At 44.1% G+C, this 20768-nt stretch overlaps 1 protein-coding gene across 1 annotated transcript in view; it reads right to left on the bottom strand.

Annotated features, from left to right (window-relative positions):
* Window positions 1–20515, bottom strand: part of pdzrn4 (PDZ domain containing ring finger 4) — a 32630-nt gene extending 12115 nt beyond the window's left edge. Inside the window, exons 1-2 of the mRNA XM_053415073.1 lie at window positions 20447–20515; window positions 163–434 (exon numbers count right to left, since the gene is read on the bottom strand). Of these exons, the coding sequence (XP_053271048.1) occupies window positions 163–434; window positions 20447–20515 (341 nt within the window). The remainder of the gene's footprint in view (window positions 1–162; window positions 435–20446) is intronic.
* Window positions 20516–20768: the final 253 nt, after the last annotated feature.

Genomic DNA, 20768 nt, shown 5'->3' with positions numbered 1-20768 from the left:
ACACTGTGATACAACTGCTTAATAACTACCATGAAATGAATTGTCTGACCTGCCCATATCATCTCAGTGTGTGCCATTAACACTCAGCCTTCACTGCATCTTCTGAAAGGTACCTAACACTTTGTGCCGGTGCAGAACAGTTATAAAGTGTTTTCCCCTCACCTGTCAGACAAAAGGAAGGGACAGATGTCAGGGACGGGTGGGGTCGCAGGCCGGAGCTTGGCCAGTGCCATGATGTGCTCGAAGGTGATGTCCGTCTGTGTGCAAACGTCGACGACACACAGGTCCTGTGGCATGCCGTTGTGGTTGTGTGGGGACGCCCCCGCAGCTGTGTTAGGGGTTCGCCGGAGAACCTGGACAACGATGGGGTCTCGCCTGATGGCCTCCGCCACCGCCTGGTCATGGTCGACCTTGGAGAAGTCACGCCCGTTTACCTGAGGACACGGAGAACAAAGAGATTTTGAGATTCACATGGCTTCACCAGGACAGAACTTTAGTCAGCACAAGAACAAACTGCACTCATCTGTGACAGATTCATTCTCCTTTCAAGAACATCCTTTTTCACATTCACAACTGGGATCCAGTACCTTTACACCAAGTAGCAACCCACTGTGACGTCAGCCATCGGTTTTTGAACTGCTGTTCTAAAGCCTTGAGTTTGGCATGACTTAGTTTCTTGAAACCACAAGTAACCATTTTTGGAGGAGATGGGGGTGGGCCTAACCAAGAACTTGCGGACACTGCACGCCAACCAATAGCTGCGACCTGCACCCATTGGACGGTACGACCGGTCAGTCACATGACCATAATTTACTAAATGAACATCATACTGTATTATAGAAGTCTTGAAACTAAAGATCGAGACAGTAAACTAATTTGATCATATAGACTTACATAGAAACTGACTTCCATTTGTAACCAGTGGAGTCGCCTCCTGCTGGCCATTCAAAAGAGTACAGGCATTTTCAAATTGGCTTCTCTTTCCGTACTTGATTCTACGCCTATTGTTATTCACAGGCTATAATTTCTCAACTGTTGCTTTACCACCCAGCAAAGCAACTATGAAAAAAGTGCTACGTTTTTTTTTTTACTGCACTTTTGCCGTCATTCTTGATTGAGTGAGCACATTACATGTTCTGATTTTTTTTTAACTACACTGTATACTTTCCCTGCACGTGCAGACATTTTTACAGCGAACACCTCTTCACAAATGTGATTCAACGACCTCGAGGCTACTTTTAAATTTACGTACGCCATATAATGAACTCCATTTGCTGCAGGAGCAAAAACTGCCCCAAAACCATGTTTTAATGGGGCTCATTTAATCTCACTCAGTTTTACTCCAATATTCTTTTTCAATTCAGTCTAGTGCAGATGCATTATTTACATCGCAATCTTACCATTAAGCCCATTAGTCATAGAATAATAATGGTGATTTAAGCAAATGAGCTTCAAAGTGGGGGATAGGTAGCAGGAGGTAGAGGATGCATTGTAGGAGCATCAGATATACTGTAGCAAACTGCACCCACAACATGTGTCAGTTTAGAAGGGTCCCAAGAGAATTATTGGAGAATAGGTGTGTCTGAGCCGCAAACTGTCAACGGGAAAACACACTCATGCACCTGTGTTTACTCACTTTCTAGGACACTGTCGCTTCATATGACCCAATTACAAGCCCTCTGTGAGCGTGTGCCTGTGCTCAAGTTCATTTTCAGTCTGTCATACTGTGAAATTGATTAATTGCATTGATTTTGGATGTCAAGTGTCAAGATTGTTTGTCAAGGGCTTAAAATCTTGAACCATGTGCCTGATGTCAGGTTCATTATTGGAAATGAAATAGGACATTGGGACATATGACACGACAACGTGACATATTTTCAATGGCAGCACGGTTATCTTGTGTTCCCGGTACTGGGTCCTGGACGTCACAATTACGCTGCTAAATGTATTGACATTCTATGAATGACACAAGGCTTTAAAAACTGCCTTTTAGTTCACGCCATATACTGCCATCTGCAGCTGTGATGGAAGTTAATAGAGGGCTTCATCAAACCGGTGACCTCTTTTTTTTAACGTCTATCCCGTTTGTGCATCTTTTGAAAAAGTGCAGGACAACTTCCCCCGAGTTGTAATGAGGCCCAGATGGAGGCATTAATCTCCAATCAGAGTGAATGCTCTGGAAGGCAGGACGTGATTGTGCATGTACACCTGCCAGAGTGTTTACCTGCTGTTGTTCCTCTATTCAATGGGCCTGTTGATGAGCTAACTGGGGGCTGATTAATAGCCAGCAGATGTGACAAAGACCTGGGATAATGGCTCAGAAAGTACTGGTTTGATGAGTGTTTTTTCTGCCTCACACATTTTCTATATTGTATACTGTACTGAATTTACAAAGTATTATGGGTAATCAAACTGCAAATGAGGAGATAAAGAGGAGCTGATAAGTTGGAGCGATAATTAAGCTCTGGCCATTGATAAGTGTTCAGAATCATGATACTTTGTCTTTTTGTTGTTTATATCCCATATTTCTTGGTTAAATTATTCATTGTGTTTCCTGCCTTAAACCTAAAGTGACCCTTTGAGACATAATCAACTTCTATTCATTTCATTTAAATATCATATTCTGCTGTTCTTTATCATTGTGACTTTGTGATTTCCTATTATTGTTTACTCTTGCAAAGACTGCTCCTCCATAGGGATGTATTTTAATTTACTCACAGTGTGGGATCGTCCTTTTTGTATCTGGGAAAACATGCATAGGAGCTGTACATGCAAGAGCAATATCAGCACTGAGACGTGTAGGTGAGCGAATTCCTTCAATATCGAGCGGTAATTCCATTTTTATTACCAGTTCCCTTTCCCATCGCTCAATCCATGTGACAGAGAGACAGTAATAACTCATTGCATCACATGACACAGCCCACGAAGGCTCCACGAGAACACTACAAGTAGTCCGATAGTCTGAGGTCATGGTGGTCCGTGGGGACGGTAGTAATGAACTAACAATCTCGCACAGTCATATACCGCTCAAGTTAAAGGTTACCATTGCCAATAAAAATGGTTCCCAGTAGCCCTAAACCAACGCTGCTTGTCTGTCCAAACACTACTTCCCAAAGGTCAAGGTTCAAAGTGGCATGCTTTACTTTGTGTGTATGTACAAGTTATTGATCTACTGCCTTTTGTGAAAATGTTATTTCTCTAGTCAGCAATTTGTGTGTCTGTTATCGCTCCTCGAGCTGCTTTACTGTGTGTTCTGTCTTTGTGTCAGTTGAGAAGAAAGGGCTAGAGGGCTAACACATTTTGGCTTGTTAAAACCTCTGTGAATATAAATTATATATTAAAGTGTAAAATATCTTAAGTAATATTTAATGCACAATGTCAGGGGACTATTATGTAGCTATAAAAGATCTAATTAATAATTTAGCTCATTTAAATGAGTGATTATAAAGGTAGGAAATAAAACCTATTCTTCTACCATAGACTGTATTGAAGGCTGGACGACCACATCCTTGGACTATCCAGAGATTAATAAACATCCAACATATAAACACTTCCATCAGTTTGCTCAATGTCCCTTCTGTTAACAAGGAGGAGGAAGGATTTATGAACTACACTGCAGACCAGATGGCGATCAAGATACTTTTGCTTCACTTTTGTGAAATTGTCACATCTTCCTTCTAAATATATAGTCTATGTTCTAGACTCCATACGTTATTCTGCTGACTAACAATCGAGCCAACTTTTAGCAGGACTAGTTAAGCTAGTGGTTTTGTTATTATTTAGCTACATAATGTATAAAACTAAAATACTAAAGGGTTTGAACAGTTACATCTGATTTGTTACGTACTCCTCTACTTTGGAAAAAGTTGATAAATATTTGTTTAGCCAAGGCTATCTCACTAGAGGTAGCTTTCATTTCAGTTTTCTCTCTAGCTCTGTTTCCCAACTACTGCAAATTTTAATGTTGATGCTCTCTCAGAAATACTCATTAAACGTGACATTTTGTATTTGCAAAAAATCTCAAGACATCAGATTTTGACTAATACTTTGTCCATTTACTGAGTTTTGGCTTCGTATGAAAGGGCAATGCTTTCGAACACAACCTCAATTAATAAGATGTGGCCTTTGTTCACTTGGACATTTTGTGTTCAAAACAGTCAAGTTGATTGTTGAATATGTCTTGTCACTCGCTGACATAGCTCTGCACAGACTGTTAATGTCATGCATGGCGAACAACAAGTCTTGTCTACCAGCTATTAATGGAACATTTTACTCCCCGTGATACCCCAATTACACACATCACTGACCATGAAGGGTTACTACTGGACCATGGTTTGAAACTGGCTGCTACATGCTTCGTGACAGGGCGGCACAGCACACAGAGGAAACCCGATCAGCACCAGTCCCGGGGGCTGCAATAGGCTCGGCTCATGTCAACCTTTGAATGTGTCGCAGGGTTTTATCAGTTGAGATGCCTATATGTTGTTTCCACTTTTGAATACAAAGAGTAAGTGATAAGGAAAGCCCTGAGATAAGAGCAAGCGTTTGTTTGTATGCGTATTTGTGTGTGTGTGTGTGTGTGTGGCTGGTGGGTTTGCTGCTCAGAGATAAGAGCGTGATGGAAACCACTCAACCTCACAGCTAAATCTGACAGATATGGAGTCATTGTGAGCAAATGGAAGTACGCACACACACACACACATGCACACCTCGAACATTACATCAGCTCCAAACAGACTTGAAACAGCTATACAATGCGGTTGTTGCCATTAACCACCTTTGACTGAATAACGCCCGTGTCTCCCACTGAATAGCCTCACAATAGACCAGGAAACAATAAGCCGCCGAGGAGAGAGAGCCCTCGGTCTATTCAACAACGACCCCGTCTAACCCCGAGGAGACACGGCTCTCAGCGCCGCCGGCAAGCTGTCGTCCACATTTGCCAAAGATCTTGATTTCTCTGAACCACAGCTCAACACGAGTGGGATTGTTTCTCACATTCATTGCATATTGTGATGAGAGAGAGGAAGCGCAGGTGGCGTGCTTCAATAATCTGCCAAATCTCATCTCTCTTCCTCCTTCAGCCGCACGGAGATGATTCAGGAGGCCAATCTCATGTGGCAAGGGCTTGCTGTCATAAATGTCTCATTTCAATAATAAAAGTCGGTGACACGCAATATCACCCCGGTGCAACGGAGCCAAAGGAGATGATAGTTTCATAAATTTGAGTGGCAGGCTGTGCAACTGGTGGGCCGTGCTCGGTCAGCTGAATCACATTGACCCTTGCCTTGCGTGGGATGAGAATACCACAATGTTGTTGATGCATGTGTGACAAGCAACCAGGGGAAGCTAACAAAACCATGCAGGGGGTTGAAATAAACCTTTGTTCTAGTTTTCGAAGTCTTGTCTCTCAAAAACATCACATAGTAAATTGGCATTGCCTCCAAGTATTAAGAGGCAAATTACTTAATTAAGTTAGCCCCAGTTGCTAATCCGGGAAGCTAGTTTGTGTTTACTTTTGATTTGACAAAGAGACCAGTTTGTTTAGAAAGGTTAAGGTTGCAATGACATGTCGCTTTGCCTGGGATTGCATTTCCTGACCCTGCAAAACGTTGAGGGTTAGAATCCTATGATCGGAGAAAGAGAGTTCCAGAGGATTGGGACGAAAGCTCGTCCTAAAAACAGTTAGAGCTCGAACTAGGGACAGACAGCAGTCTCTGCTCACATGATCTCAATGTCCTGACTGTGTGGTGGAGGGACAGGAGCTCTGAGATGTTGGTTGGATGGACACCATTTAGTGCCTTGTGCACAACCATCACTTACTGTACAATTACAACATCTGCCATTTCAAAGGAGATATAATCCACTAGATTTAAGATGTGGCTGAAAGTGGCTTAAAATACACAATATAATTTACTATAATAACAGACATTTGCTGAGCGTGAGAATCATATCTTGAAGACATGTTTTGTTGCTGTCGACAGGAGCAACCATTGTCTTGCAGTGGCCGGGTATCGTTGGAGCTTCTGTGGATGAGCCCCTTTGCATGCCTGTGTACACATAAGTACCTGTGCATGCAAGGTAAAGTCTGGAATTGAAATCAGTTTCAGTTAACTGCAAATCATTCTCCAGACTGGGGCCTTTTTATTCAGATTTTATCGGATTTCCCTCAGAATGAGAAAAAACCCTGACTCGACTCTAAAATTGGTCGAGATTTCCACGACTTTCCTTTGCATTTTTAACCGGGTTTGTTTGTCTTCTCCAATCAACGACCGTTCAGCGTGCATCGCGACGCTCTGCTGTTTCACATTTCTGCATCGCACCAATTAATCAAAGTGACAAGGTATTTAATGAGAGGCAATTAGAGTGTTAACAAAAAATGCAAATCAGATGGGGAGAGCAAGCGATGCGTGTTTGTGGCGGCTTCGAGTGTGTGTCCATGAGCGTGTGTGTGTGTGTGTGTGTGTGTTTGCTATAAGCCATGGCAACGGGTTCAAGGAGATCCTGCTCACTGAGCTTATTCTTACAAACATTCCCGTCAGAGTTTATTTGCTCGTCTGCACCTGTGATCGCATCCGTTTCCACGCGTGTGAGCACAAGTTTTAATGAGCGTCCTTCTCAGTTTTTTCTGAAGACACGGGCGCCTGAACTACGCCCAAAAACAACCAATTAGTTCTGCGCCAGGAAAAACCACATGACAACATGAAATGTGGATTAAATAGCTGCTGTCGAGTCGGACGTTAAGCAGCTCGCTCAGGTCAATCCCTTCCACATCAAGCTACATCTGTGCGCCGCAGATTACACTGGGTTGCCTTTAGGAATGGCCACGCACAGATTTGAGCTGTTAGGTCTTCCCTTCAGAGGCGGTGTTTAAAGTTAGTGCTTTTTCAAATGATCTTGCGACGCTGACAGAGGGCCAGTGCTTCCCACATGTCCTAGCTCAATAATGCCTGCTCAGAGCGACAGCCTGGTGGACTGTCCTTCAACCGGTCGTGTCCCGCAGTCGAGCCCCTCATCATGAAGTGTCTGCGGAAGCTGAAGTGTCCTTCAAAAAGATCGACTCTCCTGCTCTGCAGCTGATGATGTGCTGGTGCCTCCCGGGAGGACAGAAACAAAGATGAACTCCTTCCCTTCCAGAAAGCCTGCAGATGATCCCAATATGCACATATTTGGGTATTTCTGACTGTCCAGCATGTTTTGGCTTCATTTTATTTGAGGAGGGAGGAAGTAGAGGCGGCGTCCACCTTTAGTTCCACAGTATGGTGTCAGCAGGTTCATTTTAGATATCTGATATCTTTTACTGTCAACTTTGACCAGTAATCCCATCATCACCAAATATGTAATGTTGAATAGAAGAATAGAATAATACATGTTTCTTGCTGTAAAGATAATCACAGTAACTGGTTTTCTAAAGATTTACTCTGGGTTAACATTAAAAACAAAATAAGAGTCGAGTTCTCACGAAACAGGAGCATTCTCTCATCCTAATTTTCATCAGTATCATATCAAATTCGACTATTAATATACTCAACCAGTCACTGTATTTTTCATTGCTGCTCTAGTTAGGAGCTGTGAGCCCTAAGCATTCAATGGCTCATTTAACCCCCCCACCCCAGAGAAAATGCAACCCAAACACTGCTTGACACATTCCCCATGTTTTCCTCTTCTTTCTTTACTAAATTAAGATCATTGCTGAAAACAAGCCACAGGACTAAATGTTTCCAGTTCTTCTGATATGGCAGCACGAGCCTGAAACGACCGGTGGACTTTTGATCTGATCTTAATCGCCCTTTCCTCTCGCTCGCTCCTCCCTGTGGAATATGTTCTTTGTCTTCCTGTCTCTTCACATTTCGCCTGTCACTGTCAATTTTCATTTCAATATCACCGGGGTTGGAAAAATAAAACAGTAAGCGCTTTAAAAAAAACAGACACAACGTCCCTTTCTGTTCCTACCGGTCTGTTTTGTTGTACGTGTGCGTCTCATGGGGTTTTCTCCCCTCTCGCGCTCACATGTCTATCTCCCCCCACCCCACCCCACCCTGGCATTATAACACCACCACCTGCCGTACGAAACACGACACGCAGACATCACAGACTCCTGACTTGTGACTGTCATTCCAAGCAGCCATTTCTGATGTAAGTGGGGGGAAATCAAAAAAGGCTGTCATCCGTCGGCGCACGCGTGGAGCAGCGTCTCATTTCCTGCTCTTTGTGGCACTTCTATATGCAAGGCGGGCTTCTTTTCAATTAAGCTTCATGAATACAGATACTTCCTGGTTGTGGAGCCTTGGAATGATACTTGATTTGTCCTGTATTCTGCTTTTCTGGAATCACTAAATGAGCATTTTCTTATTCACATCAGGGCACGTGCTCGTCACTTTCAAGGGGAATAACAACCTCCTACTGTTTTATCAACGAGATAATCAAGATTCAAATTAAAAACACAGGCTAACAACCCCATGGCAAGTCAAGAGGTGCGTCTCACACCACCTAGCTCAATCCATAATCGTATTCAGCATTGACTAGCCTGGCACGCGGCTTCGTTTGCTCATAAAATGACTAATGCCTCCTTCATGATGAGCTCATACATCATCGGCGGGGGCTAACGTGTCTGTGTTTAACTAATAGGCCCTGTGTCCTCAAGCAGCGGCGGACGGCGCAGGTTATGACAAACTGCATCAACAAGACATTCATTCCCCTCAACATCCAAGGCGACCGAATCACAATTACCCCCGATCCACGAGTGAGCATCCAGCCCCCCCCCCGCCACACTATGTACCTCCTCACCCACAACGTCGCCGACACATGAATACGCTTTCTTTTGTCACGCTGGAGAGGGTTAGGGTTAGGGTTAGGGTTCCGAGTCTGGGTGATAGCAAAACTTCTCTCCTGTCACTTTCATTTCCATGTTTACATATGAATGCGTTTGCATGTGTGTCTAGAAATGAACAAAAGCGTGTTGCCTACATTTGTGTGTGTGTGTCCATGCAGATCGTCATCTCGACTGACTAATGCACTTGGCTTGTGCTGTAGCAGGACTCTAACGTTGCACTGTGTCCTCCCCACGGTCATTAGATCGCCATTAATCTCTCATCTGCCATCAAAAACAACAGCCACTGAGCCGGGCGGAACAATAGCGCGGCCCTTCCTCCAGCCCCTCGACACCTCGTAGCAATGCGTTTGAATTAGGCTCTCGGGGGGTCACCGATTACGCCCGCATAATTCATTCAGACGGCCGAGTTCACAAAGAGGTTATGCGTCGCTCCTCCATGTGGGAGAGACCAACAACAAACATCCTCCAGCCGAGCGAGGCCAGCGACTCCTTCACTCGTTTCTCATATAAAACAAGACGGGTGATTTCCATTTTTCCCCCTTTCGCTCAATAAATCCAATCAAAAGACAAAAACAAACAATGCACTAACAGAGAAAAGAACAAGCGGCAGACTTGTTGGTTTTCATTTTCAAATATCTTTTTCTTTAAAAAAGCATGTTTTCATAAATCAGATTAAACAGCACGGGGCAGATTTAACCTCTGCTCAGGCTAATGCTGTATTTCGCCATTTCAAAGCAGTGTTTCCCATTATTTATCTTGACTGAGGCAGCCCGCCATATTCTTATTAGTCCTGCCATAGTTTTATAATGAACCAAAGAAAAGTTTGACACGTCTCACAGTAACAAAAGACATTTCTAACTTTGTTTTCCTCATGAAGGTAATTAGGTGAAAAGCAGAATACTTACTTTTTCTAAACCAACTTGGTGCTGAAACCATATTTATAGTATAAAAAAAAAAAAACAGGACAAATGACCTTATTTCCTGCAGGCAGCATTTCTTAGTAAGCTTTGGTTTGATTTATGGTTATTAATTTTAGAGGTTGATCTGGCAGCAGCGGGGAATCATATTTAATTCATATTTTGATTTATAAACAAGTGTTGTTGATTAAATACATCAGTAGAAAATTAGCATTACCTCTCTCTGCTCGTAGCAGTTTGTATACTCATACGGGCGAAACAGGAACAACATGATCAAGTTCACATTCTTTTCTTTAAACTAGGGCAAGAACTGAGAAGGAGGAACATTGACTGGACACTGGGACCTAAAATCATTAAGGAATAAGTCACTCTGCAGTTGTTTTCAACATATATCAAATGTTCATCTTAAAATGAAAACTTCAGAAATGAGGCGTCCCCAGTGGACGCAAGCTTGCCTCAGAATCGTTGAAGGCAAAAAAACAAATGAGATGCAGGGGCATAATTAGCAAAACATGCTAAAGCCTGGAAAGTGAAAACATTTTGCTGGGGGAGTAGGAAAAATAAAAGATTTATGTGCTGCTTTCTGCATAACATTAGGTCTTGAGTGTGAACTTTTACTCCCCCCCCCCCGCCTCCTCTTCCCTGTTTTTCTCCACCAAACCTCAGCTTTCTTCATTTTAAAGTGATATATGTTTATGTTCACTGGAAGCACCCTCCGCCATTAGCATTATTCATAACGCGGAGCTTTGTCAGTCTGCCCTTTGGTGGGGAAGAAAAACTACTTCACACTCCGCTAAGTGTGAGCTGGAGAGAGAGGAGCTGTGAAAAATACTTTAATCTTAATACATGGCTGGTTATTTCAGTCAGAGACACTGTACTGCGATGTGGCCCTCATTCCAGCAGCCTCAGTCCAGAGTCAGACTGTAGACACTCTTTCAGGCAGCCAAGCTCGAGTCTACAGAGTCAATGGATCATCACATCCTCCAGTGTGCTGGGAAAGTAACAAGTGAGTGCAGTTGGGTAATTTTCTGACAGATTTAACTTGTTAAATCAATTTTTCAGAATGGGTCACAGGCCTAATTTGAGACACAGGCCGTGTCTCAATGAGGAGGCCAGACGAGGACTGTAAAGTATATTTATGTCCCAGAAGCAATGGAAGTAGAGTAACATCAGTTTAGGATGACAAACTTTTTAAAGGGGAAGTTGAAATAATTGGCTGGTGTCAGAAAAGTGTTTGATACTGACACTGAGATCACAGTTTGTGCCCTGTTAGGGAAACATCAAAGGTTAGTTGTCCAATAAGGGCGAGAGGTCCAAAAGGTTAAAAATAGTAATGGAAACATCCCCAATTCTGCGCCAAGGAGAAAATCCTTTCGACCACGTGATTTGGTTGAACTGTGCTATGATCTTTCACATATGAAAAACACAGCTGGATATTGTCTGGGACAGATGAGTTCACAAGAAAAGGAAAATGTGTGAATCATCCAGATGAGGGAGGCGACTGGGTAGAGCAGCAGGAGACCAGACATGACTTTTAAACTCCATTGTGGAAAGCTCCCGGATTTTGTTTACACCACATGGACACTGGCCTCAGCCCTTAACACCAAATGCTCTCATCCATGGTGACATCTTCCTCGGTGTCTTCTGCGTGCATGAAAGCTTCTCTTCATCCTGAGATATTTGTGTCCTTCCGGTTTCTGGTCCATCACATATCTGAGCCATCGTCAACACTCGCTTCCTGTGAATTCTCACATGGGCTCAGTCATATTCTGGACCCCTCAGCAGGACATAGGCAGAACAAGTGCATGTCTGAAATCAGTTAAAGTAAGGGAGCCTTAGGTGTTTTTATGTTATTTCAAACCATGATCTCCCTCGACTTAGCTAAGTGGCCTCCGTGTCTTCATGTTTTCGAACTGTGAAAATAATTTTGTGTAATGCTTATTTGTTATGATTCTACAGGCAATCTGTGATAGCTGTGTCAGATTGGAGGACGCTCAAATAGATTTTTTTCTTTTTAATTTTTGGCAAGGCAATTAGATTTATTACTCATGCAGCACACTCTGTTTCTCATACCAGGCCATTGGGTATAAAAAAAAAAAAAAATCAAGCATTTGCTCATTCGGGTTTGTTAATATCTAATTATGTCTGCATGATTTCTGCTTGAACATTTCTTCATATAAAGTGAGTATTTATCTGTATTGTATAGAAAATGGTCTCCGCACCCTAAGGATTTTGGAAGATGAGAGGAAGAGCAGAAAGAAGAGGCATGCATTTCTTTAATTCATTTTACACACATCTGTAAAATAAAGAAAAAATTAAAAATACATTATCTCGTGACTAACAACAACAACAAAGAACCCGTCCACGTTGCTCCGGCCACTAGTCCTGAGGGCATTTCCCATATCAACACAACGCTTATGGTTTCAGCCCCGCTAAATGTAATCACCCCCCCACTATGCAGATGGTTTAGTGTCATTCTATCTGTAACTGGACTCGACGCCAGGCTCTCAGTGAGCCTAATGACTCCTAACCCAAGTTGGTTAAGTGGGAATTCAACACTGCCACGCTGCCGTAACGTAATCTCTCTTCAGGCCACCTGGACCCAGGATCCGCACCCTCTGGGCTCAGGGCGAACTTGGCAGTGGAACAACAAAAGGCCATTTGCGTTTTTTAAGGATTTAGCAAGATATTGCTATGATACAGGCATTTGTACAGGTTTGACAATGTGCAGTTGAACAGGTGGAAATACACACTGATATTTGATCCTTCTGACTATTTAGGTTTTAAAGGGGAAGGTGTCAGAAAAGTTACCACAGAGAAAGACGGGTACATTTAATCCCATTGATATGTTGCCTAGGCCCAACGGTCCCCATAAGAAACCATATTTGAATTCCCTAGATCCGGATTTTCTATTTGGATCTGCACCAAATTGCACATACTCAAAAATAGCAGTCCCCTTAACATGCTTGTTGATCCGCTCCCTGATCTGCAACTACACCAGATTTTAATGGGTTCATCCTGGGGTCATGCCCCAGCCCACCACAATATTTCATGGAAATCAGTTCAGTAGTTCTAGTGCAATCCTGCGAACACACAAACAAACAAATGCAAAAAGAAAACAGAACCTTCTGACTGGAGGTGACAAATAACCCATCTCCCTGAAATGATTATACATGAGTCTTGGCAGTGTGAAAACGCTGAGGGGAGCATTTCTTTTTATAGCACAAATTACATTTGGCTTCAGATGAGAATTGCACCTTCGCTGCCGAAGAACGCATTCAAAGATACAACAGAATTGTTACCCTAATGTGAAAGGTTTTATGTGACAGAAGTCGTTTCAAGTGACAGAAGTCGTTTCAAAGGGATTTATTTCCTGTGCATATTTCCTGTGCATTTGCGTTGCACCATGTTGCATCGAATGCCTGTAACATGCTCCAGATGGTTCACACCTAACATCTGTCTAACCTGACGCGTCACAGCCTGCAGCGCGTGGCCATGAGGTGTATTATTAGGTTATTCTGCCGCACGATTGGCTTCAAACCATATAACACTCATCGACTGGCTGCGGCACATACATACTGTGACCAGACAAAACTGATCTCTCTCTCTCTGCCACACATGAATTACCGGCTGCCTCTTTCTGCGTCTTCCACCGCTATCTTTCTCTTCGCAGGGCACCTTCCAAATCTGTGGCACCTCTGCAGGAATACGGGTTATGCCAAAATGTGTTAATGAACGGGATATACAGACGGTGACAAGCAGGCAGCAAGATGGACAGGGGCAGTGGAACGGAACTGACTTGAGACAATGTCGGGCAACTGCAGTGATGGGAGGGGGAGGGGGAGGAGGGTTAGACTGTGTTTTTGGAGAGGGCGATCAAAAAAATCTGGGAAAAAAGGGGTTTTTAAAACACACAGGACTCATTTTTCTCTCTTTCTTACCCCCTCTCTTACCTTTTCATTTCACCCTCATCCAACTCCCTCCCCCCCTTCTTCTTCTTGTGTCCTGTTTCCTATCATCTTGGCCAGGCCACTTGGCCGAACAGCGAGTATGGTAATCACCTCGAGGCTGATAACAACTGATAAGTCCTCTTGTCGACCACTAAGAGCTTGAATGACATTTTTACACAAGTCGTAAAAAAGGAAAAACACGCTGTAAAGGTGATGAATGGATGGACCCTGTGTGATCCCCCCCCCCCCCCCCTGTGTGTTACACGAAAGCACACAGTGTGTGCAAATATGCATATCTACGTCTTAACACTGTCGTTGAGTTTAGTGTGTGCATCCTTTTCCTTGTTTGGAGGGAGGGGAGGGTGAGGAGTGTCACTCTACCCACAGAAAGGGCTTTCATCCTGGGCTTATCAGAGCCAAAGCAGGGGGGGATTGTTGGCTGGTGGAGCGAAACAGCGACTTTGCAACCCCCCCGACGCTGGACCTGTCGTCCCCTGACTTTGTGATTTGATTTCCCCCCCCCCCTTACACACACACACACACACACACAAATGGTGTGTATGTTTGTTTCCTTACAGCCGAGCAGACACAACACACAAAGAAAGAGACTTTCTTGTCATCTGTAACTCTCTGTGTCACTCTCACCTTCAAATGCTCACAGAGGAAGACAGCAACAACTATCTCACAATCGTAATATTTCGCACACACACACACACACACAAAGACACAACACTCAGTGCAGTTAACCCGCCATTAACCTGACGGTGAATAATCACCCATTTCCTGTTTACGCTTATTTTTGGTGGTTGACCAGACGACATGCGGTGATGAGGCCATATGCACCTCTAAATCACGAGGCATTATCACCACGCTGTGCTCCAACGAGCGACCATAACCATGATGGAGGACACCAGATGATGTGTGTTCAACAGCAGAGTTCATCTCCATAATGCACCATTAACATTTTTAGAGGGAAACATCATGGACTAAGTTTATTGCTCATCATCTCAAAGCACCAGGACCTTTTGCACACTGTTATATAAAAAGTTATTTACTTTTCATCCCTTTTAATATTAAAATGTACATTAATAAACCAATAAGTCATTCAGATCGGCCTATAGCCAGTGTATGTGTGCTTGTTTTTATTGCCTCTTTAGGACCTTTTCCAGCATAACCACTGTCACCTTTCCAGGACCAGTAGAGGCCATAGGGACCAAAGCCTGGCCCTTCAGGGGGAAAAAACATCGATCTGAGGTGCTGGTGAAGGTTAAAGGTAAGATGTGAATTGTGGTTAGGTTAAGGTTAGGCATGAATTGGCCGTGGTTAAGGTTAGGTTGGGGTTAAAACGCAGTGCTTTGTGTTTTTAAAAGCTCTTTTCTGGCTACTAAATAAATAACCTAACCATATCTATAAAACATACAAGTATTATTCTCTATTATGGTTATTATCTACAAGGATAAAGTATGTATCTATAATAAATAACAGTAGTTCAATTGATGAGGATCGTCTGACATAACGATAAGGTTTTTGGTTCAGCTGTCCACAATGAATGTATGTCAATGCAGTGTCCTAATAATGACAGCTTTGCAAACGAGTGTGTGAGGGAGAAAGAGAGCTAGACTTGTCAAGTGGAATTACACTCACAGGTGAAAAGGTCAAACTCCCTGACCCACACACTCGGGAGGAGAACAACTGGTTCGCCTGAAAAATGCAAGAAAAATGGAAAGGTCACCTCATTCAATAGTTTCTGCAAAGCTCAAAATCCCATCACAGAGACGGAGGAGAAGAAAAAGCGTTCTCATTCGCAGCGTTGTACTTCTCTGATAAACGGGCAGCCGATCCTGGTGACATCACCTCCCTTCATCCCCTTCTGGTCCTCTGGAGCGCAATTTACGGCCCTAACACGTAGTTCAGAGGAGATCTGGGAGCTAAAGATTATATTCATCATCATAATCCTCCCCTGAAACCTGCAACTTGTCTTTCATGATCACTCATGGATCACGAAGATGATTAGCTGTTGTTACATGATAACTCCGGTCAGGTGATTTCCACTTCAGTTTGTCTCTCATCCCCGGCCTTCTGAGGCCGATTAAGCCGATAGCACCAACATATTACACTTGCCTATCTCGATGAAGTCATGGTCCGGACTGAGCGAGGGACATATGGAGGTGACGGCTGTGTGGGTCTGAGGGCAGCGTCCCCCCCCCTCCTGCTCTGTGTGGCACTCTCAGGACACCATAGGTGGTGGCGGGGAGAAGAAGGGGTCTGTCTCGCCCCTTCCATGCTGTCTAACAGGCTGGACATGTGGCACGGCATCTGTCTCCGGAGGGCAAGGCCGCACCAAGGACTGGCCTTGTTGGCCACCATACACGTATAGACTGTATATAAAGATGACTATGAGGACGGTGCATCTTCACATCCTTCCACTAGTGAAGCCGAAATATAAAAAAAGCCATAATATTCAGCATTTGGAGCCAGAGTCTGCGTTGGCTTGGTCCTGTCAATGCACCAGTTTGACCAATCATGGATGAGTTTCAGTTGTCAAACATTAGGTTTTGCAATTTTTATGGCGTCAAATAACCAAAACACAAGATCACGTGCTAGAAAATGGTATTTAGCATGGACTTTTACTTTTTAATGTGGCCCATGTGCCAGCCATTAACATGGAACTGTGCCGCAGCCGGCCACCAGGTGGCGATCGAGCATTATCCTGCTGGCTTAAGCTAAATATTTAGCAGTGGATCTAGTTTAGCTTTTTTCATCCACAGAGAACAAACACTTTGAGGGGAACACAACACACAGGGTAGTAAGTGGCGGGACAATTTAACATGGCCACAAGCAAAATGTGATACGACAGAACTGCCAAGGTGTGGATGGAGCCCCGCGGTCACAGACATGGGGCGAGTGTTCAGAGATACGCACAAAAAGAAAATCACAAATGGTCTGACGAGAGTCGTAAATCTCCCAGCGGCCGGCGGGCAGCTGGGGTCGGGCGGCCGGCAGCAGCCCTGTCAGAGCAGCAGCAGCTGTGTGAGCTGAGATAGCCGCTGTGATGTAGGAGACACCGCGGCAGGTCCGCAGGCTGAGAGCCGGAATTGGCCTCTGCTACTTTTTCTAAACGTAAGAGGAAGAACAGGTCTGTGTTTGGGGTGGGGGGGTTGATCATTACCACGTAACTTCAAAACAGCTGCAATCCATTTTATAGAAAAATCATTGTTTTATCCTCATAAAACATGAAAGAAGAATCGCCACAAAGCCCTGGTCACAGTGGAAATTAATCTGGCCGTGTGGTGAATGCCCACAGGGTTAGTTGGTGAAGTACTGAAGCTGCACACATGCAACTCACAGTAGCTCCCCATATGTCCCCCCTGGCATTCTGCTCAGTATTGTACATTTCTTCATTCAATAACTAGTTTCCTTGGAGATGGACTCTCCAGTAGCCATCACATGCTAATGAAACACCACGACAAGACATTTCTACTCCCACTGTCTCATAACCACCAACCAACCGCCTTCTTCCACAATGACCCCTCCGGCACTCTGTTCCAAAGTCTGTCGGGCTTTGGAACATGGCTCGCTCTTAGTATACGGTGAAAATGTTGAGTTCTACAGATTTAAACCTAGTGTAAGAGCGAATGGTTGTTTGCCTCTATATGTCAACCTGTTCAGGGTGTACCCTGCATATTGCCCAATGTCAGTTGGGATTTGCTCCAGCCCCCTGCAACCCCTAAGGATAAGCTGGATGGAAGGTTGATTTTTGGCTTGAATGGTTTTGGATGGAATTATAACCACCAGGCAATAAGAAACAAGCTGTTTAGACTAACATTTGAACCTCTTATGATAAGACGTTTAACGAGTTAACGTTGGGTTCATTTCATCAAGTTTCTCTTTGATCAAAAAGCATTTTTCAGAAACTGTCATGGAAGAAATGCATTAAACCCTTCTCAAATGTTCAGAGCTGATCAACAAGAGACAAAGGAGTGAGCGACACAGAAGTAAAAGTCCAGCACCAGAGCATCTAGGGATCTCAAATCTCTTCTAAAGCCTCGGCCCATAACCCTTAAGGAGCTTCTCTGCCCTGTATCAGCATCCTTTGGTTTTCCACTGGTTTAATGAGCAGGTGGTTCTTATTTTGCAGAAAGGAACACATTTAAATTCACTCATGTTTCGTGTGTGTGCATGTGTGAAAAAGTGAAACGAGAGATGGGGAGAAACAGATCGCTGAGATGGAGAAAGACAGAGGGAGAGCGGCACTAATGAAGGTTACAGAGGGAGGGAGAGAGAGGATGTGAAAACAGGGAAGGAGGAGAAATGAGTCTGGAACGATGAAAGGTGGGGGGGGATTTTCTAGGAGTCTCTCAGGATTTGCCGAATCCCCTCAGCCTCTGAGTTTCGGGACAAAGTCACAGTGACACACTTACTGCCTGGTGAGCTCACTCTCTTTCTCTCGCTCGCTCTCTTCCTCTGTCTTTTCTTCGCACTGGTAATGAGAACTGTAGGTGTCCTCCGACTGACGGCCACACACACACACACACACCCGGAGCATTTAACAGTAAGTGGGTGTGCTCGCTCACACGCCGCTCTCCTGGATGCCTGCCACAGTTCTAGGACACCGCGGTGAGATGCGGAAATAGGAGGAAACCACAAGGGTCCCCTCTTTTTTGTAAGTTCCAGCCAATTTCCATGTTAACACCATACGTGGGGATTCATTACATCTGGTGTATGTCATGCCTAATAAAAACCTGGCTGTAGTATAACTACATGTATTGTAATCCTGCCTTTGTTTTGGCCAGTGTGTTCACTCATCCACCTCAGCAACAACAAAAGGAGCCACCATCTCCTCTCCCCTACCAGGGTTCTCATTTAATTGACATGGCTAATTTTCTCGCGCTCCACCCGGGCACAGAACACAGACATCCACTGTATTATTAGAGCGTAATGAGCCCACACTGTGGATAGCGCTCATAAAAGCAGCATCTCACAGGTAAGGATTGTTATAGTCTGTTTCTTACACTGTAGAGAGCCCAACCAGAAAACAAGCATTTGCTGTCCACAGGATTATTGCTATTATCAGCGCTCAAAGAACGGACAGTGGCCAAATCCCACAGTATGGTCTTTCTGCAGGTTTCAACAAGTTCAATTTAAGACACTCTATTCCATATCTGTCAAGTACGACAAATATGAAGGGATATCAGAGTCCAAAGTACTTGAACTTTCCAATGACTGAAGATAAGGAGCCAAATAGAGAGTAACCCCTCGAAATGCAACGTTGTCTCAGACCGGATCCACAGTGATAAATTCTGACCAGGGTGTTTGTGGGCTCAGCTATCAGTTCCACATCGGTCTTTTCTGTATTTTTAGTATAGTAAGCTAATATCTTAAGTCCTTAAGAAAGAACTACAAGTAAAAGAGACATTACAAACTATGCATCAGGGGCGGATTCATGGGCAGGACCAAGGGGGGGCACTGGCCCCATCTGAAATCTGATTGACCCCTGAAGTCCCCCCCCGTTCCCGTCGCTATCCTGTATATTCCTGATATGAATGGTTTTGAATGATAGTATATCTTGCAAACTAAAAGGGAGTATTCAGCAGTATACTGCTCAGGCTCATTATGCCGTATCCAGTTTCCCTGCTGTCTGTAACCGTGTAAGATACTAAATGATGAATGAGTCCTCGCTCACTGCCGGTGCTGCTGCTGCTCGCTCAGCGTTCCCTCTGCACTGTACTCAACGGCAGCAAGGACCCCGAGCACATGTTTCTCTACAATCAGCTCCACAACACGACCATATGCTGCTGCCGCAAAAACAATGTCCGTGCACTTTGCGTCGCCTCGTTAGTCTCCCAAACTGAAAATGAACGCCTTTTATCTCTTAAAGTGCAGTTTTCACACATCATTTATCTGTTTATGAAATAATGGTTCTTTTCACACTTGCTTCCTATCTAATCTACACGTTCCAGCCAAGCCCAGTGCCAGATGACAGGTTATACATTAACAGTGTTTTACTGCTCATAATGAGAGTATAACTGCTTGTGGAGGTAATTTAGCAGTTGTCAATCAAAGCCATGCATCTATAAAGACTAAAAAATACTTATGTATAATTTCAACCCATTTATTTTTGGAATTAAAGCAACCAAAGGTCAATAAGATGAATTTGGTGGGTGGAAATATATAAAAGCATCAAAATTTGTTTTTTTTAACAACGTGAAAACTCTCATATCATGCCAAGGAGAAGGACAAATCTAAACAAGTCCACTTCTGACAAACACCAGAGAGGGAGAGAAACAGCAGAACACATTTGCCGTTTGTTCTTTGAACTGTTTTCGCTCCGAGACAGTGCCAGGCAGAGGAGACATGATGAATCCCCCTCGGAGCCAACGCGGGAAGAACAGCTGAACTTGTTCTCACATCTCCTGCAAGGAGAAATAACTAGCTCCACTCACTTTGATGGAGAGGGAGTACACACACACACACACACTCACAGAGACCCACACACTCACAGCCTGGTTGCTGGGTAGTCGCTCATTTTTGTACATTTCTCTCCTGTGTTTTCCTCCTCTCAACCTTGTCTGCTTTCTTCTGACTCCGCTTCCGATCATTGTGGGGAAATCCACTTGTTTCCACACAACAAATCACTCCTGTCACTATCATCCCCATCTCCTCTGCTGTCATTCATTCATCGCAGCGATGATGCTCCTAAACATTCACACCAAACCTTCCTCCTTCTTCCTTCTCGTCTCACTTACCTGTGCAATCTCGTACAGCAGTTTGTAGTGTTCCTCCCGTTTCTGCAAGGTGCACAAATTGCAGCCCATTCTAGTTGTCAGGGAAACGGTGCTGAGTGCCCGATGGAGAGTGTGTGTGTATTTTTTGCTGCCTGCTATGTGTGTGTGTGTGAGCTCCCCTTGGGGCAAAAACACACTCCTCTTCCTCGGCTCCCCCACACCTCTTTCTCATCCGTGTATCCTCAGAGATCCCCTCAGTCGCTCCAGGCACCGCACACATGTGTTGAGTAGAGGTTGTGGGTGTAGTTCCTTCAATGTGTGTGTCTGTGTTGGTAGGGAGTGT

This window comes from Pleuronectes platessa, chromosome 22 (genome assembly GCF_947347685.1).
Source record: "Pleuronectes platessa chromosome 22, fPlePla1.1, whole genome shotgun sequence".
NCBI lineage: Eukaryota > Metazoa > Chordata > Actinopteri > Pleuronectiformes > Pleuronectidae > Pleuronectes > Pleuronectes platessa.
The sequence above is the reverse complement of the archived record's forward strand: the minus strand, read 5'-3'. Positions and strand labels throughout refer to the sequence as shown.